Below are 24370 nucleotides of genomic sequence, written 5' to 3'. Positions count from 1 at the left end.
CAATTCTTGCACCAAAGGGAAAATTACATAGCCAACTGTATAATACTCCTTATTTTTACCATGCAATAGTACTGAGTTCAAACAAGCAGAGTTTCAAAGAATACAGCAGCAAAAGCTGCAAGCAGGAGAGTTTTTCAAAGCATCCTGACTGATATCAAGAGTGGCACTTCTGAAAAGGATAGGTACATTTAGGTGCTTATTTGCACCTTTGAGAACAGGTCATAGATGCTTAGATACCCTAGAAGGGGTGATTCAAGTGCTATAATACTAATAGTGAGATAAAATACATTTAGAAATTCTCAGACATTTTGATGGTCTTTTAGATAGTTCAGTTTAGACATTCAGAATGGCTTGGAAGGCCCCTAGAATCAAGTTTCCTGTGTGTACAAGATCTAAAATGCAATTGCTAGTAAAATACTGAAGTCGCCTGAGTATTGTCTGACACCTAATTTAAATTGGAGTAATTGCCCTTACCTCTGAATTGAAATTCTCGTGTCTTGAACAGCTTGAGTAGGTCTGGTAACTTGTCAGATAGAAGCTCAGCTTTTATTACACAGCTTCTCTACCCAGAGTAATGGCAGCTACTTCAATACATAATTTGAAGCCTTGATTTACCTCATTATGGGAATGCAACTTCATCATCAGTGCATTCTCTCCTTGTTTCAATTTAGGAAAACAAAGGTAGGGATGTTACTTTTCTGGCACTCGCAGGGTAATTTCCCAACATGCATTGGATTGTAATTACATGGGAAACTTGCAGCCAGTGTCCTGAGTGACAGTGCTGGTGCACAGACAAGGCTCTGAAAGGGGAAGGAGTAAATTCAGAGCCTGTCCTTCTGTGGCTGTGCTTGAACTTACCTCTGCAAACTGGACAGCAGGACTCCGGAACAGAAACTGGGAAAGAGCAAGTTAATTTGGGACAAGTCTTCAATCCACAGTACACATTTCCTTCCTGCCAGTAAAACACAAAGGGGAATTTAGAAGGCGTCATCAATTTGTCTGGTACTGTATATTCCCTTTTTTATGGACATGCTTAACTCTGTGTTTATATAAATGCCACTCTATGCAAAAGCAGAATATTAGATTAATGAAAAGCCTATACAGTCTGTTCAGTACTTGGCCTATTAAATTCTTAGTGCATGAACAATATGATAATGATTTTATGAGAGGAAGGGCAGAGGTGCCAACAGTTGATACTGAAGAGCTGGTTGGATTGAGAGAGATGTTTTGGTTCAGACACAGGCTCTGAAGAGTCACTGGGTGACTGCTCAAATATACTGAATTTGAATTGTGACATCTCAGGAATGGCTCTGTGGCCCAGTGCCAGTTCAGAGCCGTCCACTCCCAGCCTTAGGGCTCTTTACTTATCAGCTCAGTCTAAATGAAATCAGTCATTGGCTTAGTGCTAAATTTTCCAGTTAGGTTGAAGGGAAATATTCTATATATGCCAAGAAGCAGTATTTTACCTGCTGCCTCTACACTGTCAGCTCACTTACAGCAGATGCAGGGTATGCTTTGTGCACTATGTTTAAGAGGTCATCTGGCATTTATTTACCAGGTGCTGCACACCGGCTCTGAGCACTCTGATGAGTTTCAGCATTAATTCTCAATTCCTAGCCTTTGCTATATATTGCTCATATTTCAGTGTAACATCTTCTAGAAAGGAGAACTGGAGCGGAGACAGAGCAGGGCTCTGTCAAATCATGTTACTTACTGAGCAGCTGCACTGGGCACACTGGTTTGCTTGCCTGTTTTGGAAAAGCCCCTCAGCCACAAACATTTCGCCATGGTGGTAGGTGGTGCCATTGTATTCACAGGATTTCCCGGTGATTTTGCTGCTTACTGAGAAAAGGGAGTCTTCTGGAAGCAATGGGAAAGGAACACTTCATGCAAATGTTCTTGATAATTCAAGATGTCATAAATACAGAGGAGGAAGAGCTTTCCTTCTCCCTCATTTCTCTTTATTACGGAAGGACAAGTTTTGTCCCGCTGCGAAGTATGAGTGATAGGCTGCTATCCTGCTGAACTTTGATAAATCACACTTTGAGTTGACTGTCCCAGTTAATCTTAGGATTCTGATCAACTCAATGCCAGCACTAATGGCCCTGTCTCATGCTGCAGTATTTTCCCTTGTTCTGTAGCATTTGGTATTAGAGTGGTGTAGTTATGTGCCTACTTGTTACATGTACATGTCTTTCATGCTTTAATGTAAAAGGCATTAGGTGCTGCATACAGACAGAATCCTACTATCAGTAGCACTGATCTAGCAGGGTTTCCCCCTTCTTAGTACTGGATACTAATATATTTATATTTTGATGATTTCTAGTATTATAAGCCCAGAGAGGGCTTAATTGCAGGTTAGCAAGTTGTGCCACAGGGCATGGATGATTCCATGCCATCCACAGGCACAAAACTTAGAGGAGTACAAACCTGGTAGAGGAGCAGAAATACTGATGATGGGACTGCCAAGAGAGAGCTATATACTAAGGAACGGTTTGATCCTCATGGCCTTCACAATTCATTGCTGCTGTTGTTTTCAAAACAGGCAAAACTGTCAAAGGCAGATGTCAAAAGCTACCCAAAAGTTGATTTTTCTGTGACATGCATTTTAATAGCAGATGTGCAAATGAGTGAACTTTGTTTGCGGAACTCTGTCCATATGACAAAGTGCATGAGATGGCAGCGTCAATTTGGCTCTGAAACTTCCTGCTTCAACTCAGTATCGAGCTCTGCACCACATGGGTTAAATGTTTTTCCAATGAAAAACATGAAGCTATCCATACCTTATGCTAAAACATCCCCTGGATTGTTTTGCTATTAGCAGTTGATAAACAGTGCACTTTACCCATGAAATGTAAGTTACTTGATACTGCTTGGGCAGTGAACCTGGCACTATATATTTACATTCACATTAATTTAGCATCTCAGCATGGGAAAAGACATTTCAAACAAGGGCTCTGTGGAAGTAACAGTGGAGTGTTTGTTCTCTGGAGCCCAAATCACTGCAAATTTCCAGGAATGCAGCTGAAATTTCAATCAGTGGGTTTGGGCTTTCATGTAAAAGAAACCTGACCTGAAATTTCAGGCTTTGCTAAAGTCCCTTTCATTGCCTATCAGATAAACCTGGAGAGATTTTTTTGTGAAACCATGACGCCACAGAATGTACATTTTTCAGTTGTGAGCTCAAGTGAAAGAGCAGTTTTCTGCTGGCATGCACTGGCATTAAACACTATCATTTAGTTTCCTATAAAAGCACATATTAATTTCACTGGCCCTTCAAATATTAATATTTTAAATAGAAAATGTCAAATCTGTCTGTGGAACATACATATACTACAGTATGTGAAAGTGTATGTGGTCAGGAAAGTCCATTCTCTAGGAGACTGTCAGAAGTAAGCCAGTTGGGGTTCCTTGCCTGACATTTCAGTGCCTGACACACTTGGTATTTGCACTTCTACCTTTGAAACACTGGATACATCATTATTTCAGTGCAATCAGGGGTGTCTAATGATACCTTTCCAAAATCTTATAAAGAGTACAGTGCCCTAACAGCACCTGTGTTTGGCATAGAAATACAACACTCTCAGCACTTTCTGTGTGGTTTGGTAGTAATGCACAGTTTGGAATGGCAAGATGTATGCTGTAATTAAGACACATCCTTCAAAAGTCATCAGCAAAAGATTCAATTGACAAATTCAGCTACTATTTAGGCACAAATATTGGAAAACATGGACAAAGAGGCACTTCTCAGGACTGTGGTGTCTCCCAAAACTTAAATCTCTCTCTCGCGCTTTCTGAGAGTCATCTGATGGAAAGCAGAAGGAAAGACTGACAAACCTTTAGTTCCCACAGGAAACTGGAAGAGCAGAAGAACTGGAAAGAAATGGAAATGGAAGGAGAAATGAAAGAATACAGATGGTTCTTGACTGGATATGAGGCCCTGTTCATGCAGGCTCTCCAGGGCATTGCTGTGCCCAGGAGCGACGCCTGTCCAAAAGCAGTGTGTGGCTTGTGGTCTGACATTTGCAAAGACCAATACCTGAATGACTCACCATGACTCTTCAGAGTGTTGGATGAAGAGAGTAAATTTTACTGCAGATTTACCGTGGTATATGCCACATCACTCAGTTCAGTAGGAAATCACCAAATGCCCTTAAACTGTGGCTTCTAAATAAGGAGGGAGGATGGTGAAACTTTTATTGCTTGGAAAATGATGGCAGAGAGTTGCACTAGGTAGTTGTTTTCATCTATGTTTCTTTGAATTGATCACAAAGTTGGGCCTGTAACAGCTAAATCATAACATGCAGCCCAAAACACACATACATCTGCCTGCCTGGAATATGGAATGAAATTCTATTGCTATTTTAAACCAGAGAATCACCAGAGAATCACAGGATTAAGGATTAAGGTTGGAAAGAACCTTTAAGATCATCAAGTCCAACTGTCAGCCTAGTGCTACCACCATGTTCACCACTACACCATGTCCTCAAGTGCCATATCCACACATTTTTTGAACACTTCCAGGGATGAGAACTCCACCACTTCCCTGGGCAGTCTGTTCCAATGCTTCACAACCCTGTCTGTCCAAACATTCTAAACATATCTAATGTAAACCTGCCCTGGTGCAACTTGAGGCCATTTCCTCTCATCCTGTCACTTGTTACCTGGGAGATGAGACTGTCACCCACTTCACTACAACCTCATTTCAGGGAGCTAAAGTCTTATTTGATGAAATAATTGTAAGAAAAGTCAGTTTCAATTACAGGACATAAGACCATGGTTTAAGTCCTATGCTGCACAAACCTGTCCATATGATCATCTGTTTGCACATTAAGTGACTGAACACATTTCATTATTTCATTATTGCACAGAGTTAGGTCTAGAAGAAGTTTTCAGATCAAGACCTCATTTCTTGTTATAGTGAAAAAATATATACAGTCGTATATTGGAGATGGAATATTGGAGAGCACGACTGATCCTCTCCAAACTCAGCATCTGCCTGAAGCTGCAAGGAAGATTTGTTTATATTCTGTGTTTAAATATAACTTCTGTCTGGTGCAGTTTCTCTCTCCAACTTTGCTGGTGTGTGACTGACTTCTTCAACTCAGACTTGGTTTCTTTTCTAATGCTTTTTAAATCATGGCTAATTAGAGGTGTTCAGACTCCCCCATGATATCATATTCTCCTGTAGAATGTGAAATTAGAGTCACTGTGGATTATTTTAATAAGTGCCACATCTGAGCTTTGAATAATCTTGTCATTAATATTGATTATCAGCAGTAGTCTGTGCCTTAGTAAAGACAGGCTAGAATCAGCTTAATTAACTGCAAATATACTGCATTGCTCAAAGCTCTATTTGTATACCTTGCTTCCTAATCAAGATTGTTCCCAAAGCTTTATCTGGCATTTTAATGGTGCTGACTAACATAGCTTTAATGAGCTGCCGCTATAAAGTACCAGGCAAACCATCTGTGTGAATCCTTTTAATTAACTGGGTTCAATCTGAGCTCTTTTTTCTGGCATTCTTAGCATGTCAGTGGAAGCAACATACAATGTATAGGATAAAGATGTTATAGCATCAATTTAAAAGGAATTATCTCTTTTTCTGTGGCTGGCATTTATTCTCTAAGGGCCCAGACTTTTGTATAGAAGTTGAGAGGCCATGCTTACATTGTCCTACCATTTTAGCATGATCAAGATAAGACCACGAGTCTGCGACATGGATAGCAGTGATTTATCACAACATTAGCATGAGGTAATGGCAGCACTCAAGATGTACAACCTGGGCTTCACGTGACCTGATATGGATTTGAATTTACCCTGTAACTTTAGAGGTTAAACCTGGCTGAAGAAATCCTTCAGATTTTACAAACAGATAACAGAATACAACTGTATCAAAAATGGATTATCTTCAAAACAATTCTTTTTTTTGAAAGCAGCTGGAGACTATGGTGGCTATGCCTGAATCCTTATATCCAAATATTCCTCTCTCCCAAACATGGGATTCTGTCCAGCTTCTTTTGTCTGCCTGGGCTGTTTTTCACTGATGTCCCATATATACAAGGTAAATTCCAGCCTCAATGAAGCCAACAGAAAGGTTTCTTTCAGGATTCAGCCAACATACATGCTTGAACGCTGCTTTTTTGAAATTAAGATAGATGCTTGTACTGTGAGGAACTGTTGGTCTGGGATGCTACCTCAGTGTGAACTGCAGCACCAATACTTTCCTGATAGCCTGACAAAACAGTGTCAGATATGAATTTCATAAACCACAGACATTTAATGAAAATTTTCTAGTTCAGCGGCATCTGCTCCAATCACAGATTTTTTCATGGGAGCCTGTCTGAGTTCCTGATGGTCTGCCCGTGACTTGAGGTGTCCAAGGGCCAAGGTTTGAAGGAAGAGTCAAAAATGTACACATACCCAGCCTTCCTGGCCTCTGGGGCTTTCCAGTCTTCTGGGAGAAACAGATACGGTGCCACATGGATTACAGTCAGTTTTGAAAACACCATCTTACAGCTTTTTATGTTTACAATTCTATTCCTTCCTGGATTGTTATAAAAACTTCGTCCTGAGATGCTTTATCCTTACTTGGATATGAAGCAGAAGAGCATCAGTTATTTGCAACTAATCTCTTGAATAGCTTAGACAAATTCCATGGGCAGTTCCTGATGTTTGAAACAGTTGTGACTTCTGCAAAAATATTTATGTGCAGAGGGTGAAAAGCAGTAACCAGCTATGAGCAATCTAGCCTTTTGGGAAATGGGTGCTGACTTATTTGAGGAATGGCTTTAGGATCCAGGCCTTACTACAATCAATTAAGTGTTGAACTTGAATCCTTCTGGATAAAGACAAAAGGTAAAGGTACAATTACTAACAAACAATTCAGGACACTACCTAACAAACTGGTAAAACCACCTCAAAATCAGTACAGTCATGGCATGATACCCAGTAAAGTATTTATGATGTGCCAGCTGAAAGACAAGAAAATCAGCTGCTTTTGGACAGTCCTTGCCACTGGGGACAATGAGATATCTTGGCTTTCTGATAGTCATTGTGCTGAGTTGTACTGACCTGCAGTCTGTAGTAGGTTGAAGTGAGTGTACTCCTGAAATGGAGACTGCACACATTGGCCAAGGAAGGTGCAGGCAAAGCTCATGACACTCATAACCCTCAGCAGGGTCTGCTGGGACTCTGCACAGCACCTCAGGAAGGGTCTGTGGGGTTTTATTGCATCTCTATGAGGTGCTTTCTTGTACAATATTCTGTCCATTCGTGTTAGTACTTAACACTCTCACTATTGCTTATTTTAGTATCAGAACATCTGGCAAAGAACATTTTTAAAAAATCCTACAGACTCTCTTGGCTTGCTGACATAGAAACTATTTTTAAATTACAACATTCAGAATCACCTAGTGTCATTTACTGAAAAAGATATGCTTTCAGTATCCAGCAGAAAGGCTGGGTGCCCAGCCTGGCTTGGCTTTTACAGTTTTGTCTATTTTATTAACCACCCTTATAAAAACAATCAAGTGCTAAACAATATGAAATTAATCACAAGGTCTAATGCCTTAAGAAACTTACCATACTGGGAACTGTTTTGCAGATAGTCTGGTTTTTTTAAAGCAGACAGATGATAGATTATGAATTTGAATCCAGAGAGGATTTTATGAAACATGTTTTCTGAATCAACCCAGAGCATAAGCATGTACAGACCAAGAGACAGGATTGTTTTGGAGCCATATTCACTACAGAAGCAACTGGACTCTGCTGTAACTCCAGGACAACTCTTTGCACTGACATCTCTTCTGCACATTTCCTTGTATTCCCAGTGAGTTTTGCTACTTAATGTACACAATTTGAAGAACCAGTTTAGTTGCAACAGGGACTCTAGAGCTCTCTAGGCTGTATCCCGGTGCAGGAAGCTGTCTTTGGACGTCAGCTGACCAGTGATCTCACATGCTGCTTTCTGTACACCTCAGGTTGTAACAGCATCATGCAAGGCTGCATTACTTTTCTTGTAACTTAAAATTTGCCTAAGAATTATAGGTTACCTATTCAGAAGCCACATACAATGAGCAATTATGACATAAAACACAATTCTTGGAAATGTGCAGACCACAAGCATTTCTAATGCCAGAGGGGAGCAGGACTACAGTATCAAAGTACTTCTTCCCATTTTGCTTATTGAAAATTCTGTGAAACCTTAAGCAGCTCAGGCACAAGTGGGCAGTACTTAGATGACCTGACATCTGCTGTTGGAAAACTCTTTGCTTAGGTGTGAGTTGTACATATCCCTAGGTCTCAAAAAAAAAAATTAATCTCCTCTTTCATTGAGTCCAGGTCTTTCCCCTTCAAACAAACTATTCTGTAGGGTAATGTACACACAGAAATATTTAGGGATGATTTTTGCATACCCATTCTCTTAGTGGTTTTCATAGCAATGTTAAAGGCTCACAAAATGGGCTTCATGCTCCACTGCAAAAGATTAATTTTAGGACGTCCCAAAATAATACTACCTGAAGTAGTCTGGAATAACAGTAATGAGATAACTTATTCATGTACAGAATCTGAATGGGAAATGGATTCAAACTGAAAGAGAGTAGGTTTAGATCAGATATTAGGAAGAAATTAATTACTGTGGGAGTAGTAAAGCCCTGGCACAGGCTGCCCAGGGAATCTGTGTCTGCCCCATCCCTGGGACTGTTCATGGCAAGGCTGGATGGATCTTTGTGCAACCTGGTGTAGTGGAAAGTGTTCCTGCCCATAGCAGAGGTTTGGAACTGGAAGACCTTTAAGCTTCCTTCTAACCCAAACCATTCTATGATTCCATGAATTTACTTTTCTAATTACTTTTGATTGCACAGACAGTTGAAACATCTTTGGGTTCTCTGCCACCCTGATATACAAGCTAAAAACACAGAGTAAATCGAATCACTCTAAAATTCCCTTTGTGAGGGGACCAGGGCTAAGCTCCTCTGTCCAGCTTTTAAAATCCTATGTGCCTGTTCCAGTTGCTGGAACAGCCACTTAGACAGCTAGATAAGCATATAAAGTTGTGAACAGTCGTTGAGCTGCTCTGATTAACAATGTCTGAACTAGCTTTCTTTCACCTAAGGAATCAGAGCTCTGAAAAAGTGGTAATGAGTCCTTTGACTCCTCCAGCCTTGGTGATATGTTCCAAGGGGTTCAGCCAAAGCTCTTCCCAGTCCTGGAGAAATCTAAGTGCTAGTAACATTCCAAGTAAAAGATAAAGAAGCCTGCCTCCAGGCAAAAATCCTCTGTGTTAGGCTCTTTCCTCTCCTACACACAAGACAATGGAATATGGTTATTGTATATAAGGAACAGCTATTCGGTATGAGACATATTTGGAACAGAGGAATAAATATGTGTTGATAATGTGATCCTTACAAATTCAAAACAGAGCTGCCTAAGACTTAAAAGAGGTGAGGGAAGCATCCTGCAGAGATTATGCAGCTTGCTAGGAGAGTGACAGCGAGATTTTCATCACAGTTATGTTGACTAAATCTGGAAAAACTCCGTTGATTAAACTAACCCTGATGCTATGTGTTCAAACCAAACTGTATTTTTAAAATATTCTTTAAAAAAAGATCGTCATGTTTACATGGAAAAAAATCACATAAATTATTTTATTCTGTGTTTATGCAGTGCATTTCATGCAGAAATGGTAGTTCTTTATATAACACAGAGCACTTGCGTATTTTCCTGCAGTCCCAGTGAAACTAAGGTACAACAGTAGGTTTGCTTTGTACTCAGAGGTCCAATCAATGTTTGTCTGCTGACCCATTTGTACCAGAAAGGCCAGTGCAAAGAAGCAGATAGCTGGGAATATGGATTTCATCATTCTGCCAACTGTGATTCACATCCCCAAAAAGATCCTCAGTGCAGGAAACATTCTGTGGCCATATTTTGACTGCCTGGGTATGAGGTGCTGTGCTGGGGCTATTTGGTGAGAGGGGCCAAATGCAGAGGTGCTAAAGAAAAGAGAGTACACAGGGAATCTCTGTATTACAGGCAGTGAGGGACATCGTGGAGCACAAGTGTAATGGTGACCTGGGATAAAACATGCTCTGTTTTTTCCAGAAATTTTCCCATCTACCAAACTTTCCTCAATATCTGTAAAAGCCTCTTGCACACCTTTGCCTCAGAAAGGCAGGAAGCCTGTCAGCACCATCAAATCAGTTCTGCATATTCCAGTCTTGCTCCTACTGCAGCTTCAGGGCTGGATATCTACACTGAACCCAGAGAGCCATCAGCATGTGGGGGAACAAACTGCTATTGCAAACTTGCTGTTTCAATGTCAAAACCATCAGCTGCTGAGACATTTTTTTACAGGAGTAAAAGAGTTTTTAGTACTGTCACATTAAGTAGAGTAAAATGCAAAAATTCTACAGCTACTTCATCACCAGAATGAAGTCCTGATTCATCACCTCATGAAAATACAGGAACCTTACACAGAGAAACCTTGTTGCACTGTTTCAGTGCAGGGTTATCTTCCAGGGGTCAGACAGTATTTTAAACAACCTGTATGGGTAGAGGTCCTTGGGGAATTGTAGCACAGCATAAGAGACCAAATAGCTTTCTTTCCTATTAAAAATTCTTTTGCTTAATTTCTTCCCTCTACTTTTGTTTCCACTCTACACAAATGTGTCACCTCAAGGTCTGATCTGAAGTCCATTGAACTAAATAGATTTGGAACCTGGCCCAAACACCTACTCTGTGTGATACAGCAGAAAGGCAGTTACCCCTTTCATCTTCTGTCTCATATTTCTACCATATTCTTTAGTATTTCTAGAGAAAGGGACTATATCATAGTCAGTAACAGCATCTGTTCTCATAGAAGACTGAGTCCAAAAAGTATCAAAGTTGATAGAAGTCTGTCAATTGACTACAGTAGAATGTGGGTCAAGCCTCAGCCCATGTGCTGTTAGCCTTTTCCCTCATGCAGGCATCACAATCCAAATTATTACAAATCTGTGATTTAAAGAAACATAGATGATGTGTGAAGGTTCCTTTAAAAAACAACCAAAGCTGTGCAATGATGTTGTCTTTAAAGCAGTGGTGGAGGCTGACAATAAACGTGGATGGAAAAGCTGTGCACTATCCAAAAACTGCAAACACAAGCTCCAAACAAAATCCATATGTGCCTCTATGGAGGTGCAGGTGTCAATGATATTAAGCCACAAAATGCTTTACATTAAAATTTCTTCAAGGACCAGGTTATGCTCTAAAAACTCCAGGGTAATTCAGAGTTAATCACCACAGCTAGTCTTTAATATGGTCAGATGGTAGAAAGTGTATGAAATTCATTGCTTGAAGGAACTAGTAGCACCTTATCTAGACACTATGAACTTCCATACAGATTCAAGGCAAAGATGTAAATTCAGTTTAAACATTCAAAAGGCTATTGGTTGTGTTTTAGATTTCTAGGGCTAAAGTCAAGCTCTTCACATTATTTTAATATATTTTCTGCAGCTTAATTTCCTGTGTTTTCTTTATAGTTGCATAAAAAATTGCCCATCAATTGCCCAGCAACTCTGAAGGACTCATAAAACACTTTCTAGGTTGCTCTACTTTAATTCCTGCTCTCAAGTTAAACTATTACATGCATCCACCAATCACTCTCCCGCCAAAGAAACAAATTAAATGAAGCTTTGGTGAATTCTGAATTCTCTCTGAAGCCTCTTTGAAGGTCTTGGAAGTTATCTTGGAAAAATTCTGAGCAGCTTATCCTATTCTATCATGTCAGTCCAAAGAATGGAAGTTCTGTCATCCATGTGGGAAGATATGTATTCTTCCAATGCATTTTGGATGCTGATATACAGATAACTTTTAAAAAATTTTTATGGTCAAAAAAGAAGAATGGAAACAAGCAATAACCTCAATCTGGTTGTGATAGCAAACACTCCTTATGGAGGTAGTGACAAAGGAAAATCACAAACCAAAACAAATTATCTAAGCACACATCAATAGGAAAAATTTAGATGTCTCCCTGGAATGCCTATACCATTATATTCCTAAATCAAATTTACTTCCAAATAAATAATTAATTTGAACTATTGGACAACTACCCACGGTTAGGACTCTCTCACTTGCTGATAGGAGAAGGGTAGGTGCTGGCAAGAAGAGCTGCATAGATAATGGAACAGCTGAGCACAGTATGCCTTCCCTCATCCCAAAAATGTTTGTGAATGGAAGGGTAAGAAGACTAGAACTGAGAGCCTGGGAACTGTGGTGTGTGAGTTAGGTAGAACCCAAAACCTCTTCACCAAATGGTTTAATGTATGTGCATTCTGCAATGGAAAAATCACTCCACTAGAGCATTCCAACAGCCAGGGTTGAAGATTTTGGTTGTAATTCTGTGCAAGATGCACTGCACTACACACAGGTTCTGTGTTTACTCATCCAATGTCCATCAGGTCAGCAGGTGCTGTACATGCCCTGCACCTCACAGGGCAGAGTGTTTCCTTACACTGCAGGGTGCAGGATGCCACCTGGACCAGCTGAGTTACTGAATGAAGGTAGCACTGAGCTCATGACAGGCACATTTTTCCTGCTTCTTAAGGGAGTTTTGCAGTGCAGTGAGTTCCACGCTGTCCCAGGATCTAAAATAGCTAGTTCAAAGATTCAGGTATCACTGAGTCATGCTGCAGTCTACCATGCAGACAGAGCCTCACTTATTTTTAGGTGTTCTCAGACCACTGTTGTGAGACATCTTGTCTGGTCCATCTTCAGACCAGCTATGTATATAGGTACTACATGGCATTTTGTTGTTATTTCAATGTCTAAAGAACAACAAAAGTACATCAGAAAAGTGATTTGGATTTGATAATGAAAAACCATAGTACCAAAGGAGCTTAAATATGTTACTAATAATGAATGTACTTGGAAGGCAGTGTGTTTAGTCAGGGCAGCAAGCTTAAAAAACACTGGAGCCAGATGGGCTGATTCATACATCAGCATGCAGCCTTATCTGCTGAGAAATCAAACCAGCAAGTGGAATGTGGAAACCCTTTCTAAATCCTGCAATTGTGAATTTGTGCTTCTGATATAAGCTTTTCTTAGGTTTACATATTTGATCTTTAACTAGACTCTAAATGGTTTGTTTTATAATTGTTGAATGTTGAAATGATACAATCTACAATAAATGTTTCAGCTTTAAAGGCAATGCCCATAGTAGTGCCATAAAAGTCAGCCACATGTAAATTCTTGAAGAACTCACACATGAAGTTTATTTTCTGTGACAGTAGGCAGGAGCTCTGAAGTCCACTCTAGGTCAAGAGCTGATCCAGAGCTAAGAAAGATGGTGAATTCTCTCTCTGACTACAAATGACCTCTCCTCTGATGATGCCTGAAGCATCCTGAGGTGGAAGGAAGAAAGGCAAGCTCAGAAGCATGGGATGTCCTTTGGGTCTCACTAATGTGTAAAAAAAGTCCCAATTCATGTGACACTAGTATTTTTGGTTACATACGTGTGATGATAAGACTATAATTCAGATAGTAAAATACTCCTCAGAGCTGTAAAATGAAGGAATATCTAGATCTATGTAAGAGACAAGGTCTGAATTTGGCCAATGCTAGAAAGAATAGGTTTAAAAAAAGGAAAAGTTAGCAATGAATCTGTGGTAGAAGCTGGTAGGATTGAACCACTGATGAAAGTAGAAGATGCTTCATAACATATGTCTGAAAACTACTTAAGATTCATGGGGTCTGGTGCCAGGGAGACAGGATACAAACACTGCATCTCTTTGTGTCAGTGAGTCCAGTGTCACTATGGATGCAGGAGACATTAATTCCAGGGGGAGAGCAGTGCCAACTTTTCTCAAAGGAATCCCTTCAACAGCTCCTTCACTTAGGTAGCTAAGAAGTTCAGTGTCCAATGAAAGTTGCTGCCTCCTGGCATTACCTCTCCTTCATTAAATAAGGAGGCAGTGATCTGGGCAGTTACACCCTAGAAGGCCTGCAGAGAGGCAAGAGAAGAGTCCCAAGTCACTCTGACAAGCACTACTCATTTCTGTAATGCAGCTTGAGAAATGGAGGGGAAACATATGTGACAGAATATAATGAGCATTTATGAGAGAATTCACATGGATGGCCAATGGCCAGAGATCTCACATGTTCCATTAAAAAATAACCAGGAAAACCAGAGAAGTGAATTTCCTGCATATCATGGCATGTTACACAAAAGACATTGTATGCCAGACACATAGGAATGGAAAGCTGGCATAAGAATGCTTGAGATTCCTATTCAGATCAGGCATGAACATTTACCACTGAAGACAGAGCACCAAATATGATACACATAATCACTATAGAAAGCAGAATGCAATTAACCCCTGAAATAACAGGAGATTCCTGGTTCTCTTTTGCCTAACATTGTTACAGATTCAATTAGGGGAAAAATGGACCTTAGCGGGACTCTCATTTTTAATGAGATACTGCACAGCTAGCAATGTAATGGCCCATCATTTGTAGCAGATTGATTACAAATAGACTTTAAAAGCAGCTAAGAGAAGATAATAGATCACAATTCAGGAAAGGCTCATTCTGATAATTTTCTATATTTATCAGTTTAAACACAGAGTACAAAATTCCAGCTGAAGACTATGAATAGGAAGAACATAATTTTGATAGATGGATTTGAGAGTTTACAGGGGGCCTTACTCTTCCTTACCAGATCACTGTAGATTGTTTTAAAATCATCATAAGTGTCATGATGTTTACAACCTCATAAACAGAAAAAAGCCAAACAGTTCATTGCCAAGGAGCACTTGAAGCAAAACCAATCTAAAAGCATTTGTGTTTCTATAATAAATAGTGTACAGAGATACTAAAAAAAGAACAGAAAAAGTTCCTGACTGCAGATGCCAATTATTGAGTAGGACTTCTGTGATTTAACTTAAACTGTCAAAAAGTAAGCATCCAGTGTAAGCTGTTTTCCTGTGCACCCTCAATAATCAGTGGAGAGTGATAGGCATTTCCAGGGAAAAACTATTCTCAATCTGGGTAACAGGATGAATCACCCTCACATTTCCAACAGCTGTAAAGGGTATCTAGATGATTGTCTTGCCAACTGAAGCTTAGATTAGCTGGAAAAACAGACCAGATTTTGGGCACACCAGTCCTTCTTTTGATCTGGAAACAAAAGAGGGTTTGTGTTCCCAGCACCTTCCCATTTTAGTAAATTCTAGTCGGTCAAAGAAAGCATTCTTCCTTACAAATTTTCTTTCCTACCTATTAGACCATCATAGATAAAACTCTTATCGTCAGCTGGATGCCGAAGAGTTGGATTTAAAGTTGAATGGGCTCAGTCTCATCCTAGGACACAAGACCAGCATCATGGCATCAGATGAATTATATGCTTGGAAAGGTTCTTCCTTGTCACTGGTTAAAAAAGGACTATAGATACCTAGATCAGACATGGATACACATATCTGATAGAGAGGGCTCATAATTGTCTGGGCAGATGAATCCTACCCAAAATTGATATGTGGATGCCATTTAAGATCCAGTAAGTGCAGTGAATACATCCATCCCAGCTGAACAGCAACCTTCTTGTGCACTCATGTCCCTCTGTCATTGTGCACTTACTGCCTCCTGTTCACAGCTATTGGTCAGGGAACAGCTGTTTTCCTCAGACAATTAAACTTTCTGGAGAAAATCAAATAAAACACCTTTCTATGATGCTGCATGAATAATCTTTTATAAGTGGAAATGTGGGGTGCCACTAAGACAGACATTTAGGGAAAAGCTCCAGTCAAACCTACCAGCCATTAGGCTATGTCGGGAATGCTGGAATAGACTCGTGAAAGATCCTGCTTAGTCTCTTTCATACAGTGGCTCTTAATAATGAGCATATAATAAATGTACAGTCTGGAGAATTTATTATACAGTATCCAATTGGATTTATATAGTCATAAATTTCTACAGCACTGCTTCTGTGATTTACAGCAGTCTCTACTAATTATGAAGCTATGCCTGGACCTGAGATGTAAAAGGCAAATGTTACCAGACTGGTTGTACAGTGACACTGTACAATTGCACACTTGCCACAGCAATTTTGAATTGCTTGCTAACAGAGAGCCATTGCAAATAACCATGTATTTTAGTCTGCTCTTATGAAAAGCACCAAAACCAGAAACCTAGGGAGTTTGTGGGATGGTGTTTTATTGTGATAGAGTTTAGAGATAAGGAGTCAGGAATGGACAGTAAATGAAACTGCTGCCACTTTCTGCCTGGATTGTAGGGGACTGGACTTGGTAGCTTATCTGATCCCTTCACCAAATCTATACTTCTGATTCCCTAAAGAGAAAATAACACAGGAAATACTGTAACTTACTGTGGGACAAGCCTCTCATGACCTAAATGGATACAGGAGAATGTTTACTTCACAGAAGTTTTCCAGCACAGATATTTCATTTTCCTCTTACTCAGTATATTAAATAACTATTTCAAAAAGGACCATTTGTCACTAATAGGAATTACCTGGGCATCGTGGGCAGCACAGCTGTGGTACATGCACAGGGGAAGCACAGTGTAGACTTGGGCATCTTATTCTGCTGCACAAAACATTTCCATTCTGCAGGTGGAACATAGTACATAGTATTTTAATGAAATGGGCTGTCTTACAAATCTCTGTGTTCTCTATTCTACATCCAAATATTTTTTTAAAATGCCTTTTTACAACATTCTGGTTTCACTCACTCCAAGGTAAGCCCAGATACTTCCACTGCCTTTGAATTTACGCTGGAGAAATCCTTTCAAACCTTAAAATCGGAGGAAGTGTCTAAAAAGGGATTGCAACAATATCCATTTCTCTTTCTTTCCATTTGTCTTTTGAGTAGATTGTGCTTAGGAGTTGAATTTCCAAAACTAAGACATGGATAATTAATGGTAGGTCTCTGAGATATCCCCTACTGAGGGTTAGTTCAAGACCACAAGAGACAATAGTGTCTGTAATTGTTCCTGAAAACTGTGGAGAGTCTTTTGTTTTCATTTTATTGCTTTCCCAGTAGACATAAAAAAGACCAGTTGGTTAGTAGCCATTTTTCTAAGAAATATGAGTTAAGTCTTGGGAATAGGGTTCATTATTCATGTCATTAACATAATATTCTATTTGACCACATCTAAGTTTGATTTATAATTAAAACACAGGGAATTTTCATTCTCCGGTGTCTGTAACCAGAAAAGACTATCCATTTCAAATTCCCATTTCCCATCTATAATTCATCCTCCTAATTTACCTCTGAGTTGCTCATGTTTATCAAGAAAGATCTTTCAGCATGAACATTGACATTAAGCTATGACTGTAGTTTTAGGTGGTGTCAGGACTAAACCTACTTTATTTTCATATGTCTTCTGGAGCAATGAAATGTTTCCAGTGGATGTGCAGATTTCCCTAGACAGCAGATGTATATTCCTTTCTAGTCATCTCTTTCAAAATAATTCATTGACAAATATCTGCAGACCACAGGTTGGAATCCTACTGTTAGATCACTGCTAGCCACAAACTACAGTTGTGCATCTGCTTTGGAAAGAGACACTAAAAGTGATATCACCATCTGTTTCCAATGAGAACTGAACTGAAATATACTGATTTTGTAGAGGAGGAGCAAATTTTAGGCAGTAGGATCTTCACAGAATAGGGACTGTCCCTGGTGTGCACAGCTCCTTGCCCAGCAGAGCTGGGAGCCAGTGAAGCACTGCTGTAGAAGAAAGGCTGGCACTGCCTGCTGACCTGGCTCCATGTGCTGGCTTGTCCTGTTCCATGACCTCATGCTTTGATTTTAACTCCTGTGGAATCTCCTGAGGCGAATGTTTACTTTCTGTGCATGATCAGCTGTGATAAAATTCTGCAGGCCAACTCTGCTGCTCCGCACTGGCGGCCAGATTGCTGTCTGCAGCAGGACAGGACTATTTTAACTGATCTTGTGCTTAGTGAGACTGATCTTACACCTACATTCACAGCAATATTTGGGAGAGCAGCCCCACTGACCAGAGCAGGACTCAAGCACGGGTCAGTCTCTGTGAGCCAGGGCCAAGGTCACATTTCTACATTTCTGCATTAGGTACCAAAGAGTGTTGATGCATCTCTCTCCCTGAGCTGGATTATCAGTGCTGAGTGTGGAGAGCAGTGATTTAGCCCCTGAGGTCTGCAGATATGACTATGAACAAAAGCAAAAAATGGCTGTATTTTAGGGTGCAAAATAATGATCTGACAAATTGTGAGTGCTCAAATTTACTTGACAGTAACAGTCAACAGGCTCCACTGTGAACTGGGGGGGAGGAGGGGTTGTAAAAGGAAGGGGGAACAGGGTGAGAACACTGACTTATGTTTAGTTTTATTTTGGTTTAAGTATGTAAGTTTTAACTTGTAAAAATACAATAATATATACACACAAAAACAGGAAAGCTTTTTTTTTTTTTTTTAGTGCCAGGCTGAATAATTTGGCCTCTGTTTAGTTATTTAATTTGTCTCGCCTTTTTCTTAAACATCAGAAGTGTGTGTGCTGGGGGGATGGACAGACAGACTGTTTAGAAACAGAGCAGAGATCTCTGTCTGCTGCCTGGCTGACGTGACTTGTTTTGAGCAGAGATCATGTGGATCACAATGTTTGCGTCCAGCAAAGACATTTTGATCACACTGGTGATGAAGACCCCTGGGGATTTTTTTGCTTTTCTCTGCAGTGAGGGAATCAGTTGCTGCTTCAGACTCTGTACAGATCCTTTGCCTACCTGCCAGGGAATCATAGATGGTTTACACTTAAATCTCTCTTACTCACTATCTGTGGCACACTTTACTTTCATTTTTTATGCATAATTGGTTTATGGTCTGTGCTTGTCCTATGTCATGGCATGTTTTCTAATGCCTTTATTTTGTTAAAATTATAAATTGTCAAGGGTTTCTCGAAGGAAACTTCATGAAACTGATGTAGTTTCAGGAGCCTTTATTGTAGGTCAGTGCTCTGAGAGCATGATTTTGGCCAGGACAAAGCTCAAATGAGTGGCTGGATGCTGCACTTGTTATTTGGAATCTTCCTTCCAGACAACAAGAGTCACATCCCAGAGATCCCTCAGCATCCTCACTGGTGAAATACCCCCAGGTTACATTTTGCACCCTCCTGATACACCAAAGGTAAAACAGAGCAAACAAAGGAGTAGAGTCCAATCCACTTCTGAGCGGCGTGTACTGGGAACTACCCTAAGCAGCTTCCTTCTTTACTAAACCTGCTGCCCTGAACTGTCACTTTGTGTTCCATGCCCAAGTGTGAAGTCAAAAAATAAAACAGACTCTGTTTTTGGGAGGCCCACAGTGTGTGGGTGTGCTTGGGTCCCAGCAGTGCTGTTCTCCAGAGGAGCTGACCAGGCACTTTCCCATCTCTCCAGACTGTCTAACATCTCCTGAAAAATCATCGAGCAAGGATTTGTATCCAGATCGCTAGGGTTTCCAGTTAATTTCTTCCCCACCCAAGACACATCCTTCCAGTGATTTAATGAGTGTTTTACTCCACACAGACTCTAAGGGAGTTTTCAACTTTGCATATCTATCAACAAACGTTGAGTGGAAACTCCTTTTTGCTCTAAACAAGGGCTTTTGCTTTTCTTCCTACTACATTGTTTTTTCTCTTACAGCTGCATTCTGCATCTAAACTCGGGGGACTGCTGTCTGTGCATCTTTGCACTGAATTGTAGTAGCAGATTCCCTCAGAGGAAATGCTGCACAGGGGCCCAATATTTTACACTTGTAGGGAGGGGAAATAGCCAGGAATACTTTATTCTGCATTAAATACAGCAGACAGAACTCAGCATCTGGAGTGTCTCATGTGTTAGTGATTAAGATCCCTTATTGTTTATTTTAAAGTACTCTAAGGGACATAAACTGCCCTCATTTTTGTGCCTCCCCCCAGCTGTATATGACATCCTATGGGGATCTCTGACCACTGTGTTTTTGCATCAGCCATCAACTGATGGGAGCTCTTTCACATTCTATCCCATTCTCCCTGCTCCCCATAACCTTTTCTCATGTTTCATCATCTCATTCTTCTTTGACTGACTTTCATTAACAGTGATATTCCAGCCTGTTCCTTCAGCACTTTAGGGCAGCAGATGCTTTGACTGGAAGATGTTGGCACTCTACATAGATCAAAGTAACAAATTCAGGTTCAGCATAATCATCCATATTGATGGAACTGCAAGGATTATACTTAGGTAGTGGGGCCTGATCTGTCAAGATGCAGTGCCCTGCATCTACAAAGCTTCTGGCTAGTTAAGTTGTTTTGTCTATGCTATGTGGGTGTTATTTGCCAGTATTGGCCTTCTCTGTTAATATTTTCCCTTCACTAGGATCACCTGCCTCTATTTCCTGCAGCATGACCAGGAACCACTAGTGAAAACAGGTTTGGGCTTTGTGAAATCATAGCTACAACAGATAGGATTCTAGTCAATGAAGCAAGTAGAAGTTGTAGGATCAATAGGATCAAGACTCAGCAGTCTTACCTCTGAGCAAAGACAATTAACGCAGTAAACAAGGCCATAGGGTTCTAGATAAGGATGCCATCTTTCTCCTACACGGTACTTCTTATCTTGAAACACACAGTATGTATCTGAATCTGTAAAACAGTAAAGAATTGAAAAAGCTATGAATGAAAATTTCCATTCCATGCTTACGAAGTATACTTAGGTGTGAAGAGTTTTCTGTAAAGTACTTTTTCTTTCCCTGGAGAATCACACAACAGAAACACGCTTAATTTCACATACTGTTTTTTCTAACCTACCAAGCCAGAATAAATGACATGGCCTCCCATTTTTCCATGATTGCAACTACTGAAATGATAATAAAATGGCTTTCATAGAGGTGAGTTTATCCTTTCACCTGCTGAGGTAAGAAAATTAAAGGGCCTGATCACTCAGACAGGCTTATAGAAAACAAAACCTTTTCACTGCAAAACCAAAGCAACTGGTCCAACTCAGGAAAATCCCAGGTTGTAGCGCAGAGAGATGTTGAAATAATTTATGCATCAGATTTCAAAATATTTTAAGATTTTTTTTTCACTAAGCACTTGTGATCTTGCACTTGCAGATTTGCAGAAATCCACATACTGTCAGCCGTTATTGTCCTGTCTCTCTCTGTCACATTATGGTTTCACATTGAAACCTCAAATCTCTACAATGAAAGGATGCTCCTCATGTGTTTTCATATGGGAATTCCTTTCTGTTATCTTAATGATATCCAAATTCATTTTAATTAATTACCCTCAGTATAGATGATACTTCAGGGTATCTTAACAAAATACCCATCTTCCATGTGATAATCCAAGGAAGGGACATTCTTCACATTTAAGGGCTAGAAGAAGGTAGCAAGAGCTGGTGACTGTCAGTAGAAAGTGTGATCTGCTTTCCCTTCACAGAGAAGCATGATAAATGAAACACAAGATATGAAAAAGCAAACAACTGGAGTTTGGTAATTTCTCACACTGTTCTCTCTTTGAACAAGGTTCCTGTGCATGATTTTCCTGTGAGTGAGTTCAGCGGGGCAGAAGGCCTTTCTGGAACTCACTTTTTTTTTTCTTTTTTTGTCTTTTTTTTTCCCATTTACTTCCTTGGAATCAGAAGCTGCTGAGACTGAGGCTAGAAACAATGTCTTTTGTAAGAAGAAGGCCAAAACCCAACCTGTGCAAGTGGGGAGAGCATTCCAGAGACCTAATAATAAGGCTGAAGCAGTCAATAACTCCTAGACTTATTTGGGTTGTTATTCCTCCTTATCATGATTTCTCAAATGTGTTAACATCTCTCATGGATGACAGACTTTGTAGAAATGCTCCCTTTATTTTGTTTGTATTCTTTTCAATTCTTATCATCAAGTTTTTGACAGTGCTTAGACTCTTAATTTTCTCAAAGGATATACCTAATACAGTTCATATGAGGTTGTTTTTACAACACAACAGAACAGTCTTGGACGAGCTTTACACTAGCTGAAAACTTCAGTACAATAGTCTTACACATGGGACAGATTCCAGATAAACTGTCAGATGTTTGCAGAGGTTACTAAATGGAATTAGGCCCACTCTTGACTCAGGATATTTGAAATAAAACAGATTCTCCAACTGTTATGTTCTTTATGATGCACTATAACCTGTACAGCTTTAGGAAAATGTACCCCAAACATGAGTGTGACCTGATTCTGCTAAATACAGGATTAGAAGGAGGAAGAATGTTAGAAGATTCAGGACATTCTTTTCTGAACCACATCTGAAGTTTGACGTCTACTTACGTTTTACTTGTTCTAGTTTACCTCCATCTATGAAAAGGAGACAGAGCACACCAAAAAAGATAAAATGAAAATCCTCCAATATCCACTTTCTTTTCATCTTTATTGTCAAAAGGAATAGAAAGAGCCTCCAAGTAGAGAATGTTGAGCTGTTGGGAAAAAAAAAAATTACAAAAGTAAAATCTTTTAAGATACTTGATGATTTCATCCAGCACACAGAAATCCTAAACTGCCAGAACAAAATTAAAAAAAAAAAAAAAAAGAAAAAGAAGAAAAAAAAAAAAGTCTTTATCATGTGTGTTCCAAATCGTGGAAACAGCTTTGCCTTCAGATCATTTCATTTTTGGAAAAGGGGCTACATTCCCATTCATGAAAGCTGAAAACTGGACATTCCTTTTAAAAATATCCTTATTTCAAAGCAACCTAGCAAGTAAGCAATCTAAATTCTTAGAAGTTCTCTTTCCCAAGAAACTAGTCTGGGAGATGTTCTTGTAGAGCATGACTTTTGGATACATCTTCGGTGTCAGTCATAACACATTTGCTTCATCCTAAAGTTAACCTTGGGTGTCCCTGGAGAGCTGGCCCTGCCGTGGAAATCCCTGCTCAGGGTGAGCCACTGGCCCTGCTGCAGCCAGTGGGAATTTTCCTCACCACATCTAATAGGCTTCCACCACTATTCAGCTCACCCCTTCGCCCCTCTCCCAACCACTATTGTTCTGAGACTGTGTATAATTAATTTTTCTGGAGTTAACCCTTCTGCTGCCTTGATAGCTTAGAGTAGAATGTGTGAATGACTTATCTTCACTCCTGTAGATCTTTAATGTCAAAATTTTGCATGTAGGGCAAAGCTTAATGTATTCTTCTCTGTGTGGTGCAGAGCTGGTATTGTACCTGCTGCAGGTGCCATTCTGTTTATCTTTTTCTGGTTTATAAAAGGTGAATTATTTTAGGGAAATTAACTAAAGTAGATTTTTTTTAATACAGCCAAATTAAGATTCTACTATTTTGATGCTCCAATGTTTATGAGCATTCATTACAAAAGTGTTATCTTCCCAGAGTGCACTTGTCCATAACTTACAGTGTTGGAAAGATTTGGGTGTGATTTTAAATGCCTGGGTGTGGATTCACTATTAGTTTTACAGAATTTTAAAAAACCCAAAAAGAGTCACTATTGGAAAAATGAACAGTCTGTTTTGTAAACTAATTTGGCCTCTTCAGATTTCATGTAAATAACAGAACTGTACATAAATATGTTTATGTAAACTCACAGATAATCAAGGCAAAAATTATAATTTATATACATACGATGAAAATTAAGTGGTGGATAACTTAAAGAAACTAAACAATAAATTAAGAAGCCCTGAAAATAAAAATCTGCTTGTTAAGACTGTTGAGACCTAGGATACTGTAGCAAAGGGTGTGTGATTTGATTTTATCAGCAGCTTCATTGCCTTTACTGTTCAAGGGTTCTCTGTATTCCCAAACCACAACCACAATGGACATCTTCCTTAACTAATCAAACCTGTGCCACTACTCTGTGCTCAGTAAGCTCATTCAAAACAATGCAAATTGCCCCTGAAAATGTTAAAAAAAAGCACATTCTTTAGAGCACACTCCCTATTCAATAACAAAACATAACTTTCCATTTATTTTGCAAGCTGAGAATAATATTTCAATTTCAGAAGAAGAGTTCAAGTAATTTTTTCCTTTCAACATATTCAAATCACATAGGACATTTTTGAAGCCAAACATCCCTTTAAAAACCTGTTTAACATTAAAACCTCATAATTTAGTCCCAGGACATCATGCATGCATTGAGAACAACAGTAGCACATCACTGGGACTAGCAGAAATGCGAATGTTTAAATATTTCAGCCTTCTTAGGGATTGCTTATGCAAACAATAATTATGAATGGCACACAATTATCCTTTGTGCAGCACTTTATCTGTTAGTTAGGTTGGTTAGTTGGAATAGAAAGGCTCAGAAATCCATCCATTTTAAATGTCAGGTCTTCAAAAGGAAGAACATTTTAAAACTTGGACTGCTTACGCTCAGAAATGCAGCACGGCAATGAGAGATGG

The 24370-nt window shown here is 39.6% G+C and overlaps 1 protein-coding gene across 4 annotated transcripts in view; it reads right to left on the bottom strand.

Moving 5' to 3' along the window:
• CHRDL1 (chordin like 1) overlaps positions 1-24370 on the bottom strand; it is a 37523-nt gene that overhangs the window by 12151 nt on the left and 1002 nt on the right. For 3 of the 4 annotated variants that reach the window (XM_085060354.1, XM_085060356.1, XM_085060357.1), the window contains exons 2-6: positions 22292-22437; positions 20518-20630; positions 16507-16600; positions 1715-1860; positions 859-952 (exon numbers count right to left, since the gene is read on the bottom strand). In XM_085060354.1, the coding sequence (XP_084916480.1) occupies positions 859-952; positions 1715-1860; positions 16507-16600; positions 20518-20630; positions 22292-22388 (544 nt within the window). In that variant the 5' untranslated portion in view covers positions 22389-22437. The remainder of the gene's footprint in view (positions 1-858; positions 953-1714; positions 1861-16506; positions 16601-20517; positions 20631-22291; positions 22438-24370) is intronic. The other variant, XM_085060355.1, reaches the window with a different exon arrangement.

Source organism: Lichenostomus cassidix, chromosome 4A (genome assembly GCF_008360975.1).
Source record: "Lichenostomus cassidix isolate B80296 chromosome 4A, HeHo_3.0, whole genome shotgun sequence".
NCBI lineage: Eukaryota > Metazoa > Chordata > Aves > Passeriformes > Meliphagidae > Lichenostomus > Lichenostomus cassidix.
Note: the sequence above shows the minus strand (reverse complement) of the source record. Positions and strands in the feature narration are given on the sequence as shown.